This window comes from Canis lupus, chromosome 7 (assembly GCF_048164855.1).
Source record: "Canis lupus baileyi chromosome 7, mCanLup2.hap1, whole genome shotgun sequence".
Lineage (NCBI taxonomy): Eukaryota > Metazoa > Chordata > Mammalia > Carnivora > Canidae > Canis > Canis lupus.
Window position 1 is genome coordinate 8,013,759 of NC_132844.1, and position 15,003 is coordinate 8,028,761.

A 15,003-nucleotide genomic window follows, 5' to 3' on the forward strand; every position below is an offset into this window, starting at 1 on the left:
ATTCAAAAAAATTACAAAAGGGATCCCTGGGTGGCTCAGCGGTTTAGCGCCTGCCTTTGGCTCAGGGCGCCATCCTGGAGTCCTGGGATCGAGTCCCACATCAGGCTCCTGGGATGGAGCCTGCTTCTCCCTCTGCCTGTGTCTCTGCCTCTCTCTCTCTGTGTGTGTCTCTCATGAATAAATAAATAAATAAATAAATAAAATCTTAAAAAAAAAATTAGAAAAGTTAAGAGTATTTCTAATGATTCTCTGGCAAAAACTGTGCACCTTGTAGGCCATCCTTATGTTTCAGTTATCTGGATATAAACTTTAAAAAATTGTAACTAGGGATCCCTGGGTGGCTCAGCGGTTTAGCGCCTGCCTTTGGCCCAGGGCGTGATCCTGGAGTCCCAGGATCGAATCCCACGTCGGGCTCCCGGTGCATGGAGCCTGCTTCTCCTTCCTCCTGTGTCTCTGCCTCTCTCTCTCTCTCTCTATGTCTATCATAAATAAATAAATATTAAAAAAAAAAAAGAATCAAGTTCTTTGAAAAAATTTAAAAAATAAAAAAAATAAAAAATTGTAACTAGGGGTTGCAGTCACTGTCATAAAGCATTATTAGGAATCTTATCAATCAACCCACTTCATATATGTTAGATTTGACATTTATCCTTGATACTTATGTAGTATCAAAGTATTTTTTGATTGACTTACTGTAATTGGAAATATCTACAGTGGGATAATAAAATAGAAAACCTCTATACCTCTAGGTGTTAGTATTGGAGGGAGTTCTTCCTATGAGGGTCTAAGCAGTACTGATTCTTTTACTGGAGTTTTATTTTGAGATGCTTTGGGCTGACTCAAGGGTGATGGTCCTTTCTTTGTAAGTGGTTAAGTGTTTCCTTAATATTTGACTATAAATGTTCCAAAAGATTGTGATTTGGATCATGGCATAAGTTAGAATTCTGAACTCCTGAGCGTATATCTCAGAGGTTTTCTCTTGTGCCCCAATTCCGCCATCCTACCTCAACTCTCCATCTGGAACTAATCCCTACCTTCTGCTCAAAGTGAGGACAGCCTTCTCTCAGGGGAACTGATGCAGCAATGAATTCAGTGCTCCTAAATGAGGAAACAAAACACATAAACATGCCAATAAATTGAGTTCTATTTAAAACTTGAGGAGTATGTCCTTCAATGTGGTATAATTCTCCTGTACAGTAACTTTCCAGTATAGCATGAAAATCTCAGCATGTTCTTTAGAGTGTGTTGGGGCTTTTCTCCTTTGTGGCTGTCACTTTTAAAGAATACACTCTGATTTAGGAAGAGTGACTCAAAATGCAGAGATGACTGGCTGAATGCAGCAAATGAAGAACAGGAGAAATGGGGAAAGTCGGGAATAGTAATGGGGCTGTTTGGGTGGGATGTGTGAGATGGAGAATCTGCTGTTCTACTTCTTGAAGCTATTTATTCTCTCTTATATTTTTTGGGAGACCTGTTCTATGTCAGTTACTCTACTAGGTGCAGGGCATCCAAAGATGACAAGCCTGGGTACCTTCAAGGTTTTCACAGGCTTGTGAGGTAGTACCTGTGAGCAAATAATTCAGTAATAGCAAGCCTGGAAAGCCTGAGTGAGCCTAGACTTTGGGGTCCAAATATCACGTAGATCTTGGTACTTCCATTACTAATTGACTAGTGTGACTAGTAAGTATTTAACTTTTCTCAGCCTTTTTTCTAATTTTCCTTTTCTGTCAAAAGATACTGACCAGTTACCTTACATGGGCTTTCTGAGAATTCAAGTATATACATGGAAGATAGCACATGCCTGGCATTATAGCACATTGAAGTCATTGTGTTGTTGCTATCATTTTTATTATTCAGTGTTTTAAGTGTGAATGAAACCTAGGGGTTTATAATAAGTATCATAAAAACCAGTGGAAGGGGCAACTACTGGTCCTAGTTTCTGTGTACTGCACTGCTAAAAGTTCTCTGTCTCCATTGTGCATGCATGTTCACACTACTTTCTGGGTATCTGGAAACCCCTTTTACTTGTTTTGTGGACATACTGTGTTCCTTCATGTTGGTTACTCATCATTCCTCCATCCCCTAAGTAAAGGAATTCTCCAAGAGTCCTTTTCTCTTCTCATCCCTTCCCTTCCCTCTTTTTTCTTTTTTCTCTCCTTAAAAACTCATCCATCAATCGTACTAATTCAGCCATCACCTCTTTGAAGATGCATCCCAAATCTGTAGCCATAGCATCTCCAGCTACCTGCTGGGCATCTCCATCTGGAAGTCTTTCTTGCATTCAAAGTTAACATGTCCAAAACTGAGCTCATTAATTCCCCATTAACTCTCCTTTTTCTTCCAATCCCCATGAATCCTAGCATCATCACCTCCAGGAAACAGGTTTGAACCTCACATTCAGCCCTTATCTTTCCTTCAGTGCATGAGGGTCTCCCCTCATGCAGTCAGCTGGCCAGACTAGCCTGTTCCACCTTCTTGCTGTGGCCATCATTCAGCTCTTCTTTGCCGTCACTGCTGCCACTGCCCTAATTTAGGCTCTCATTATCTCCCACCTGGACTACTGGAAGAAGCTACTCCTAACTAATCTTCCATCTCCTTTCCATGGCACCCAACATGCTACTGCCAAAGTAACAGTATTAGGCCCAGAGTAACAGTTTTAGTCTTTAGCTCTAATCACATTACTCCCTTGCTGACAAACCATCCCTGCCTTCAGATTGCCTGCAGAATAACGTCCCAACTCTAAACCTGACTTTCAAGGCCCTTCATTCTTTAGACTGTCTTTTTTCTGGGCTTGTTCATCTTCACATATTGCCCAAATGGGTAGCCCCACAGCTCCAGAACCTGCTCCTCATTCTTCTACCTTCTTATCATGCACAACCTGTTTTTTTCTCCTCAAATACCCTTCTTTCCATTCCATTAACTCCATTCCAGTCCTACCTCCATTATCTGGTCAGAGAAATCTGACCAAGCTCTCTTGGTCTCAAGCTCAGTCTGAATGCCCCCTCTACTGTGAGGAGCCCTTATGGCAAGAAGCAGTTTTCTTTCTTCCTTTATGTACTAAAAGCTTTTTGTTGCTCTACTACTTTTGATATCTTTTGCTCCTATTCACTTTAGCCATATTTTGAACCTATTATTATAACTCTTATTATACCACTTAATTCTTTGTATACCACTCCTGTTTGGTACATAAATGTTGAAGAAATGGAATTTTAGAGGATATATGGAAAGGTGCCAGGGCACCTGGGTAGCTCTGTCCGTTGAACTTCTGACTCTTGATTTTGGCTCGGGTCATGATCTCAGGGTCATGAGATCAAGTCCCACATCAGCTCTGTGCTGGGCATGGAGCCTGCTTAAGATTCCCTCACTTTCTCTCTCTTAACCCCTCTCCCCCCTCAAAAAAAAAAGTGTATAGCTGTGATTTGAGGATTTGAAATACAGGATTGGGAGGAAGGTAGTGGTAGTGGAAAGATATGATGATGCAATGAGAAATGCTGTTAGCCATAAATCATAATGTGAGAAAGATATAGAGCTGAATTGCACAAAGTGTGACCTATTCAATCCTTATGTCCATCATGAAATGTGTAGCTATTAGATTATTAGTGTGTGTTTGCTGTTTCCATCTGTTGTAGATCTAGAGCAGAATTTTGGAGGGGGCTAAGTGTCCCCCCTCCCACCGACTCTGCCCTAAAATTCAACTACAGACTTTTCAGCATGATAGTATTTAAAATTAGTGCTATATCCATATTAGCTAATTTTCCAGGAGTATGTAATATCCAACATGTATTTAAATTGAATTGAAATATTACTTTAGATTTGGTACCTTTCTAGTCAGTCTACCATGCTACCTCCATATTTCTCATTGACTATTGTAAAAAGCCTCCTAACAGCTCTCCTCATACCCATTTTCTTTGTTTTCCTCCTTCCCCTACATGCAAGTCATTTTTTCCACTGATGACAAGATTTTTGTGGGTTTTTTAAAAATATTTTATTTATTCATGAGAGACACAGAGAAGGCAGAGACACAGGCAGAGGGAGAAGCAGACTCCTCACAGGACCCCAATGTGGGACTCGATCCCGAAACTCCAGGATCACACCCTGGGCCAAGGGCAGATGCTCAACCACTGAGCCACCCAGGCGTCCCTTTTTGTGGGCTTTTTCTTTTTTTAAAGATTTATTTATTTATGATAGACACAGAGAGAGAGAGAGAGGCAGAGACACAGGAGGAGGGAGAAGCAGGCTCCATGCTGGGAGCCCGATGCAGGACTCAATCCCGGGACTCCAGGATCGCGCCCTGAGCCAAAGGCAGGCGCTAAACCGCTAAACCACCCAGGGATCCCCTTTGTGGGCTTTTAAAAAAATATTTAATTATGGGGATCTGCCTGTGTCTCTGCCCCTCTCTCTCTCTCTCTCTCTCCCTCCCAGTGTCTCTCATGAATAAATAAATAAAATCTTTAAAATAAAATACAATATCTAATTATGTCATCAGCTGCTTAATAAAAACTACAGTGGCTTCACGCTGCTCTTTGGGTAAAAAGCAGAAGTCTTATATGGCCTTCCGACCTGTGTGGTCTAGTCCTTTCTGTCTCCAGCCTCACTTTGTGCAGTGCCCTCAGCCTCACCTATGCCTGTATTTGTGCTGCAGATATACTCTTGTCTGTTCTCTTCCCACTAACCCCTTTTTTTTATATCTATTCTTCCTTTGGCTGTCAACTCTGTCATCACTTCCTCAAGGAAGCCTCTGACTTTCCTCACTAGGTCAGTTCCCCTGTTATAAACACTCACAGTGTTTGTTTGTGGCATTTATTGTCATTATAATTTTACATTTCTTTGTGATTCTTTCATTATTTCCAGTCTCTTCCACTAGCAAGCCCCACAAGCCCCATGCCTGGTTTTGCTCACACTTGTATCTGTAGCTAGCACAGTGACTAATTTATAGAAGGTATTCACTCTGTATGAAGTTTTAGTTTATCTTAGCTAAAAGGAACACAATTCTGTAGAACTTCAGTGGTGAAGATGACAAGGTACTAAATATTGCTTTCATTCATGACACTGTAATTTTGTTTTTTTTTTTATTTTTTAATTTTTATTTATTTATGATAGTCACAGAGAGAGAGAGAGAGACAGAGACACAGGCAGAGGGAGAAGCAGGCTCCATGCACTGGGAGCCCGATGTGGGATTCGATCCCGGGTCTCCAGGATCGCGCCCTGGGCCAAAGGCAGGCGCCAAACCGCTGCGCCACCCAGGGATCCCGACACTGTAATTTTGATGACAATAAAGGATTGTTCTAATTTTTGTGCCTGTTATACCTATTGTAGAGTATAGGTAATTAGATAAGTGAGGTGAGATCATAAAGAATCAGAGTAAGAAAAAACTTCAGATGTCAAATAGTCCCGGCTTCTCATCAATGCATATGTCAGAGGCTGTGCACGTTCCCAAACATCTCTGTTAACAAGGAGACTTAGCATCACCAGAGGGCACTTTGTCTTTTAATTTCTTCATGTTAAGTCACAATTGGCCTGCTTATTTTCTTTTTTTTTTTTTTAATTTTTTATTTATTTATGATAGTCACAGAGAGAGAGAGAGAGAGAGAGAGAGAGAGGCAGAGACACAGGCAGAGGGAGAAGCAGGCTCCATGCACCGGGAGCCTGATGTGGGATTCGATCCCGGGTCTCCAGGATCACGCCCTGGGCCAAAGGCAGGCGCCAAACCGCTGCGCCACCCAGGGATCCCGGCCTGCTTATTTTCATATTTTTATCCAGTAGTGTCAGTTTCTGCAGTAACTCTATCTCCTACCAAGATGGAGCCCTTTCAGACGAATAGACTACTCTCAGGTGTTCCTCTAGCTTTCATTTCACCCAATTCTTCCACTCACACACTGTGCTCCTGCCATTTTGGTTCTGGAAATAGCCGTGTCCTCCTGTCTTTCCTTCGAACCTTTGCCCTTATTGTTTCTTCTTTGGAACACTTTTTCCCCCCTTCACTTCCCTCCCAGCTTTGGCTCCCCTGGCTACTTCTTCCTCATCCTTTAGGTCTCAGGGAGGTCTCTTTCACCTCTCTTTGCCTCTAGTTAGTTGCCCCTTCTTTATGCTGCCACAGCCCTTGTATATCCCATGCCATATTTCATTGGGATTTTTAATCCAGACTGTATTATCCACATGAAGGAAGACCACAGCTCACCAGTGCTCATCATGTCATCCACTCTTGTTTACACCATGCCTACCATACAATAAGCATTCACTACATTTTTGCTTGGACCAACTTAGCTTGCCAAGAACACCAACTTAGCTGTTCTCCAACCTAGCATCCATAGCTTTTTCTTCAGGCATGCATATGGCAATGCAGGCACCCTCAGAGGCACTGAGAACTCATGTTGTTTCGGGCCAAGTACAGCCTGGACTATATGAAACATCTTAGCTCTATAATATAGAATCCTAGGGATTTCTTTTTATGCTCAGAAGCAAAATTTCATATTCTCTTTTGGTTGCGAGCTGATTTTTGAGCTGGGGACATTATCAGTTTATTTTGGTACTGTTTTTTTAAGGGTCTTAATGAAGTAAATTTAAAGAAGTGGTGTTTGGAAGCAGTTCTTTTAATTTACTTAAGCTGTCAATCTGTTTTCTGGGTTGTGAACCGCTGTCAGAAGATGTGCTTTTCTGACTGTTCTCTTGATTTCCGTCAACCAGTCCACTACAGTTTCTCTTCCTGACCTTTTTGGAATGCATTCTGAAAGTGGCAAGTGTTTCAGTGACGTATGATGATGTTTGCAGGAGGTGGGGTGTGTGGGAAGAATTCCTTAACTTTTGTTATTTTGGGAGGTAGAAAAGGAAATTTATAGATTATGTATGCTGGTAGAGTGGGCTAGATTTTGAGAGATAGGGATAGGAGGAGAAATGAACTAGAAGAAAGAAAAAAAAATACAAGTTGAGAAAAAAATAGGTGACAAAAAAGTAATAAGGACAGAATGTAATTTTCTGATTACGTGATCACCAACCATGTGCTTCCACTGTGTTATTTACTTTATTTACTCTTGTTGCCTCTTCCACAAAATGACAATGGAAAGTAGAGATTGTTGGAGAACCTCAGTGGCACATTAAATGCCTTCAGCTCGGATCATGATCTCAGGGTCCTGGGATTAAGCCCCAAATTGCATTGACCCCCTGCTCAGTGGGGAATCTGCTTCTGTCTCTCTCTCCTTCTGTCCCTTCCCCTTCCCTCATGCTCTTTCTCTCTCAAATAAATAAATAAAATCTTAAAAAAAAATAGTAGACGTTATTAACCTTATTTTATAGAGGAGGTAATAGTCTCCAAGTCATACAACTAGCGAATGGGAAAAGGATTCTTTTGAAAACCTGTTTCTAAAGCTGCACTCTTCAATTTTACCTTGCAAATAGTTTTGTACATGAGATGAAGCAGATTCGAGGGTCACTATAGCATAATGGTTAAGCGTGTATATAGATTCTAGAGCCAGTTGGCCTGGGTTCAGATGTTGGCTTCATCACGGCCCTACTGCCTTCCAGCAATGAGCAAGTTGCTTGATCTCTCTGTGTGCCTCATTCTCCTTATTCATCTGCAAAATCAGGATAATCGTGGGACCTCCCTCTTAGAGTTGCTGTGAATTAATTTAGTTAATATTTAGTAAATCCTTAGAATGGTTCCTGGCATGTGTGAAGCACTATTTAAGGATTTCCTACTGTTGTTGCTGTTCCTCTTCATTTGTGTGTGTGTCTCCTGTGAAAGGTCTCATCTCTTGAGAACTCTGAGGAAGATGTCAAAACTGTTGCCAGAGCTGTTTCATCAGCATGATGGAGTCAGACTTTTCTCAAGTTTCATGCCTCTTGGAGTTCTTACTGTGTCATCAAATCCTTCATCCCTAACCAGGCTCAACCTCCAAAACACATGCATACACACAACCTCACCTTCCTCTTTTCCCTTTATAGAATTAACAACCAATTCATGGGGCGCCTGGGTGGCTCAGTGGTTAAGCATCTGTCTTCGGCTCAGGTCATGATCCCAGGAGTCCTGGGAGTAAGCCCACATTGGACTCTGCTCAACGGGGAGCCTACTTCTCCCTCTCCCTCATGCTTTCTCTTTCTCTCAAATAGATAAATAAAATATATTTTTAAGATTTTTTATTTATTTATTCACGAGAGACAGAGAGGCAGAGACACAGGCAGAGGGAGAAGCAGGCTCCATGCAGGGAGCCCGATGAGAGACTCGATCCCAGGACCCCAGGACCAGGACCTGAGCCAAAGGCAGAGGCTCAATCACAAAGCTACCCAGACATCCCAATAAAATCTTTTTTTTTTTTTTTAAAGAGCCAATTCAGACCTTCTCTTTAATATTATTATCTAAAACAGGATGAGTAAAGATTCACCTTAGGCAATACATTAATAAGGTCTAGCAGCAAAAGTTAAAATTTGTAATTCAGAGTAAAAAACTTAGAAAGTGCTCCTGTTCCCATTTTTTTGCTTGGTCCAAAATAGAGTCCTTCCCAGCCTCTCTGCAATTCAGGTTTACAGGGCCTAACTAGAAAGCTACATGACCATGAAAAGCTTTGGATATTTCTGATGATTATTTGTTTCTCTTATGATATAATTTAATTACTATAGATTAGCCTCTTTTTCCTAGAAAATTAGAACTTCTTTTTAAAAATTACTAACCCCTCAAACTTGCTGACGATCACTTAGAGGATTGAGGGGAAAATATAATTAGAGAAAGAGCTATATCTGTTCCTTTGCAGAGAGCCTCAAGATCTGCCTTATTTTGAAACCAATGAGGGTACAGAGGGGCTCTTTTTAAAATTTCTTTTTGGAAGCATTGAGGGGCAAAGATTTTTCTTAAGTAGTGAACTAACTCATTAATTTTGGCTATGTTAGCTTAATTCATTTAATTCCTTATTCAGAATTTACCAAGAAAGGCTTAATAATTTAATGAAGTATGATACAAATTTTAATGATTTTTTTCACTACATTCAAGAACTATATTTATGTTATTTATGTATGCATATCTATTTGATTAGTGCTCATGAGCATTGTTCTAAATGTTAATTTATTATAATACATTGCCCATAGTTTTCTTTCTTTCTTTCTTTCTTTCTTTCTTTCTTTCTTTCTTTCTTTCTCTCTCTCTCTCTCTCTCTCTGATGCCATTTAGTTCTTATATGACAACCATTTGCAGTACTTTGAGAAAAAAAAAAAAACCAATGTATTCCTGGCCTTAGTTATAGTAGAAATTATGAAAATTCAATACTCATCGCAAAAATAAAATGACATGCTAAGTTAAAGCCATATTGTTGTCTAGAATGATAATGCTTTCCATAAATAATAGGAGATGGCAAGACTTGCTGATGGCATACATTTCCATATCACTTATCAAATAAATTTTTAAGTCATTTGGATTTGTCACTTTAATTCTCTGAGCATTTTCTCTACCTGTGAAGGCAGAAATCATTTTTTATCACTCTCCCTTACCACCATCATCACCAAATAACATCACTCCATCCAAGCCATACAATTTGTATTTCAGTTACTATCAGCTATACCACACAGCAGTTTGAGCTCAACTATGGGTTGAGCAAACGGTTGACATTGTGAGGTGTAGGGTATAGAGCATAGGAAAATGCAGAAAGAGGAGGAAACCAGATCATGAGGCCTCACAGTTGGAGACTGTCACTTTTAAAAGCAGCCATGGGTTTCTCTGGTTGTTAACTGAACTCATTGCTTTCTCCTGTTAGCCTGCTCTTTCCCCACTTCTGTTTCTTTCAACAAGTCTTTCTCTGACTTTGGAAGTCTAAGTGAATTGTAGCAATTTCCTAACTTGATCTGACTAATTCTGTGAGAATATATTAACCCTCTTCTTTCTTTGTTGGCAGCGGGCTGGTACATGATAGCCGACATAACCTCCAGTTGAGGGGCTTGGTGGTGCTACTTATTTCTAAAGCAGCTGGGCCCAGCAGCATGAATGCTTCATGTCAGAACTATGACACGGTCAGTGGGATCTATTCATGGTAAGAAAAACTTAGACTTTTGACATCACTTTCTAAATTGTGTTTCCTTTTACTGAACAGTAGTCAATGGAAATCACTACTTAGTTCTTTGTCATTCTTGGATTCAAGGATAAATTAATATATTTTTTTAAGTTAAAAATGTATTTTTATTGTTCTGTTCTTTTTTTAAAAGTGTGTTTGTTTGTTTGTACAATCTCTACTACCAGTATAGGATTTGAACTCATGATCCAAGATCAAGAGTCACATACTTTTCTGACTGAGCCAGCCAGGCACCCACCCCTTTCAAATGTATTTTTATTGTTCTTAACAAGTCTGATAGACTTTACAGCTCCATACATAACTGGTAAATTTCCCTATACATTTGTGTTGAAAACTTTCATTCTTTTCTGGGCATTTAAAATTTTCTATTCAGGGATGCCTGGGTAGCTCAGCAGTTGAGTGTCTGCCTTCGGCCCAGGGTATGATCCCGAGGTCTGGAATTGAGTCCTGCATCAGGCTTCTTCTGCGAGCCTGCTTCTCCCTCTGCCCAGGTCTCTGCCTCTGTCTCTGTGTCTCTCATAAATAAATAAATAAAATCTTTAAAAAAATTTTTTTTTCTATTCGTTACTACCCCTCCTTTACCATCATGGTGTCATTATATCTCTATAGAGACTTACTTCAGGATATATGATTTTTAAATCTATTCAAAATGAGAGCTAATTATAAAATAACAATGTAACTATCATTTTAGGAGAAGTAGTGTACTTCAGTGCTGTGTCATTTGTTTTATTATGCTTATTTTTATGGTGAAGAGATTTTTACTAAACTTACTAGAACAAGACATTTTTTCTCGGGCACTTGGGTGGCTCAGTCAGTTAAGCATCTGCCTTCGGCTCAGGTCATGAGCCACTCTCCCTTACCACCATCATCACCAAATAACATCGGGATTGAATCCCACGTCAGGCTTCTTGCTCAGCAGGGAGTCTGCTTCTCCCTCTCCCTCTCCTGCTTATCCTCTTTCTCTTTTGCTCACTGTCTCTCTCAAATGAATAAAATCTTTACAAAAAATTTTTTTTCTCCTATACATTTAAACTGAAAATCAAATTTGTGAGTATGTCATTTTTGCTTAATATAAAACAAACTTAAAATTTTCAGTTTTTTTTTAATCAGTGCATATTTTTTAGTAACAGTGTATCAACAATAACTTTAAGTTAGTATTGTATTTGACATTGTGTTAAAAGCCTCTGTAGAGCCTCTGTTTGGCCTATGCAGGTGGACTTGGCATGTGAAAATAAAAACATGGGGTGACAAGGAAATTTTCCTCACAAAAGGAAGCATTTCTAGGAAATTTGACTTATGGCTAATATATCTTCTATATTTGCTTTAAAAATTAATCCATATCCTAGGGGTTTTTTTTATTCCTAGTAATCTTATCCATGCATTTTTTCTTACATAATATTTAGAGATGACTGCTCTTGTTTTCCAGCTACGAAGTCTAGTCATCCTTCCTCATTAACGAGTAAAATTATTATTGTCGTGGCTGAGATGACTCTTCCTCCAGCCAGGATAATTTTGCAGACCTTTTACCATTTACCCATGCAAATGTCTTCACTAGAAAGGATGCCTTGGGATTGTTTTCAGTTCCTACTCACTCTCAAGTAATTTATATTTGTTTAGTGTTTTGTAGGTTACTGAGAATTTTTATTACAGTTATCTCGTTTGATCCTTACAAAAACGCTGTAGATAAGAGTTGTCGTTATACTTATTTTACTCTTGAGCAAACTGAGATCCAAAAATCTTGAGATTTTTTTTTTCAAGGTGGTACAACTGGCAGTTGAGACAAGTTGAGGATCCAACTACAGTTCTTTTCCTTCCAAATTTCATGTTTTTCTCTTGATTCCATTCTGCTTTTCTAGTCTGATTCAAAGAACTTATTTTCCATATAGGTTAGACTATCCATTAAATTAGTATTCGAAGAAAGGTCATCTTCTTGTAAGTATGTCTTTGAAAAACTTCTGAATGGAAAAGCAAATTGGCAAATCTTTTATATGTCTGCATCCTTCCCCCCAACCTGTTCAAATTAGAGCTCAAAACTACCATATTATGAGAAAGCCCTTGACTGAGTTTAGTTGAATTAACTAGAGAAAATACATAAAGATCTATAATGAATACCAATAACCTTGTTTTTGGAAAGCAAATGGATCTCATATCACCCTATGTCCCATGTATCTCTATTTCCCTTAGGAACTGTTGATTTTCAGCCTGCCTACTTTGGTGAATATTTAATTAGTCAGACCTCTGCTCATGCAATTGGGTAACCCTACATACCTCTAATGAACACCAGCTATGTTTTTATTATCTCTAATCCTAAAATAAAAACAACCCTTGGAAAGTACTATTTGATGTATAATAGATGTTCAATAAATATTTGTTGCATAAAGGAATTATCCCCATTTTGCATAAAAAGAAGCTAATAGTGAGATTAAGAATTGTCTAAAGTCTTCTAGTTGGTAAGTGATATAGTGTGTACCCTTTCTGTTGCGTGGGTCCTGGTATCCATATGTACACAGTGTTGTGATGTGATCTTGTGTTTCGAATTTCTTATCTAGCCACTAAGAAACAGGTGCATCACTTTCTGATCCTTTATAAGAATATAATATTTGACAGATGATTATTTGGAATAATTGTAAAAGAACTTTGCAAAAGAGTAGGTGGTACATTATGAATATAAAAACTTTATAAAGAATATAAATGGGTTTCATACCCAAGTGTACAGAATCCATAATTAAGTTTAACAAATAATCCTGGTATGTTGTTCCAGGCTATTTTCCATTATCAAACTTGATCTAGTAAGTCATTGGTGCTGTTTGGGTATTTTACACACTTGTTAATGTGAAACTGTAATTTGGCACAGTACTCTGAGAAACCATTAATTTGTTTCTCTACCCCTGAAGTCATTTGTTTGGCTCTTGCTTCCTTAATTGTTCAAGTGTAACTTTTGCTGGAGGCTTGTATCTATAATGCCACAGTGAATTATTTAACATTTGAGCGAAGTACTGACTTGGGAGCTTTTTAATTCACCTCCAAACTGCTGGGATTTACATTGTTTGTGTTTTTCTCTCATAAACTTGACTTTGAGGTCAGATAATGGGACCTGAGTAAATTACCTAAGGGACCAAAAGTGAGTTAGGTGACCTCTTTTGTTTGGCCTAAGGGTATAACTGATGGATATAACCTGTGGATATGTTTAGTAAACTTATCATTTAATAGCCAAGAGAGGCAGAAGTGAGGCTAAAATGTAATAACTACATTTTGAAAAACAAGTAAGAGAGCTACATTTATAAAATTGCACTATTATCATCTACCATAGCCTTTTGCAAACAAGGCTATGGACTTTAGTTTTATTCCACCAATCCTGACTTAAAAAATTGGTTGCAAAAGTGATCAATCAAAAAAGTATTGCTATAATGTTTATGGTGACAAATGGTAACTAAGAGTGGTGAGCACTGTGTAAAATATGGAACTGTCACATTGCTGTGTTGTCCACCTGAAACTAATATGACGTTATATGTCAACTATACTTCAATAAAATTTTTAAAAGTATTTCTAAGTTTCCAAGCATCCCTAGCTACTCCCGAGAAAATAAGTTTATAACTTATCTTAATGATAGAATATTTTAATTTTATATACAAAAAAATTAGGATATATAAAACATGATATTACAAAGTACAGACTTCTCTGTAATAATGTAACATAATTATTAAGTTTAAAGAAATTTAGGTGAATTTTCTTTACTAATGCTTCACCTTTCTTGGTTGTTTTAGCAAGAACAGACCCTTATTTCTCGTCTAACGGTTATAAATAGATCACATATTTTCACTCTGCCTTCATTGCCTGAAATTTCCCAACATCTTTTGTTAACTCTGGTAGATGAGATTGAAACAAGTTTGCCAAACACATTTTCTTTTCTCCCTGTCTATTCATCTAGACTACCTTGCCCAGCTTTGTACATATTTATAGCACACCAGTGCCTTGGACAGAGTATTCTTTTAAATCTTTGCATGGCTGAACTTGAGTGGAACATAAATGTAGCAGACCAAAATAAACATTAGAATCATACATTTTTCAGTTTGTAACTTTTAGAGTAGTTTAACATGGACTGTATCTCACAGTGACTATACCTTATTATTAGTTCTTTGCAACCTCTAATTCAGGATGTGAGCTGTACCGCAGACTCTAAAGTACTCTTCATAGAACATGAAAATCAAATTTTTAACTTAGCTATGTAAAGTGACATTTCAAGGAAGAAAAGTATTAGTGGAATATCATTTAAATATACAAAAAATACCTCACTTAACAAAAAGTGCTGTAGAATATCTACTAATTTTTTTATTTTATCTGATTTTTATAGTTTTATTTATTAGAGGGGGAAAGAGAGAGAACATAAGCACAGGTGTGGAAGGTGGGGTGAGAAGCAGAGGGAGAGAGAGGATCTCAAGCAGACTCCCTGCTGAGCTCAGAGCTGGATGTGGACCCTGAGATCATGACCAGGCAGAAATCATTAGAGGTGGCCACCTAAATGACTGAGCCAACCAGATGCCCCTAAAATTTTAAAAATCCCATCAAAAGTTTGTTTTGTTTTCCCTTCATATTTTGACCTATTCCATCTTTCACTGCATTTTATTTACTCATCTCTGTTATCCACAGCTTCCATTCTGCTGTCTATATGGCTTGAAGTTTTACTGGTAGGTTTTAGACTCTTCTGAGTTTGTGTTGCCCTCAACATCATTTCTAGAGGGAGGAGAATGAGCTGCTGTTGGGGCAGTGTTCCTCCTGGGTGACAGGTGAACTGATGAATAAGAATAAAATTATGGACTCATCATTTTCTCTACTTATTTGTAATACTGATAACAGAAGACTGTGTATGTACTCTGTGTGGTATGAAACATAAATCAGATGATCTATTTTCTTCATGTTACCCCAGCATTCAGCATATTTCTAACACATAGATGGCAGT

At 38.5% G+C, this 15,003-nt stretch overlaps 1 protein-coding gene across 12 annotated transcripts in view; it reads left to right on the forward strand.

Annotated features, from left to right (window-relative positions):
* Positions 1 to 15,003, forward strand: part of PDSS2 (decaprenyl diphosphate synthase subunit 2) — a 250,590-nt gene that overhangs the window by 98,345 nt on the left and 137,242 nt on the right. For 10 of the 12 annotated variants that reach the window (XR_012033755.1, XM_072831888.1, XM_072831887.1 and 7 more), the window contains one exon: positions 9,873 to 10,007. The exons of the other annotated variants lie outside the window; for them this stretch is intronic. Coding sequence is in view for 9 of the 10 variants with exons in the window: in XM_072831888.1 (XP_072687989.1) it covers positions 9,873 to 10,007 (135 nt within the window). In the remaining variant the exon portion in view is untranslated. The remainder of the gene's footprint in view (positions 1 to 9,872; positions 10,008 to 15,003) is intronic. 12 annotated transcript variants of the gene reach the window in all.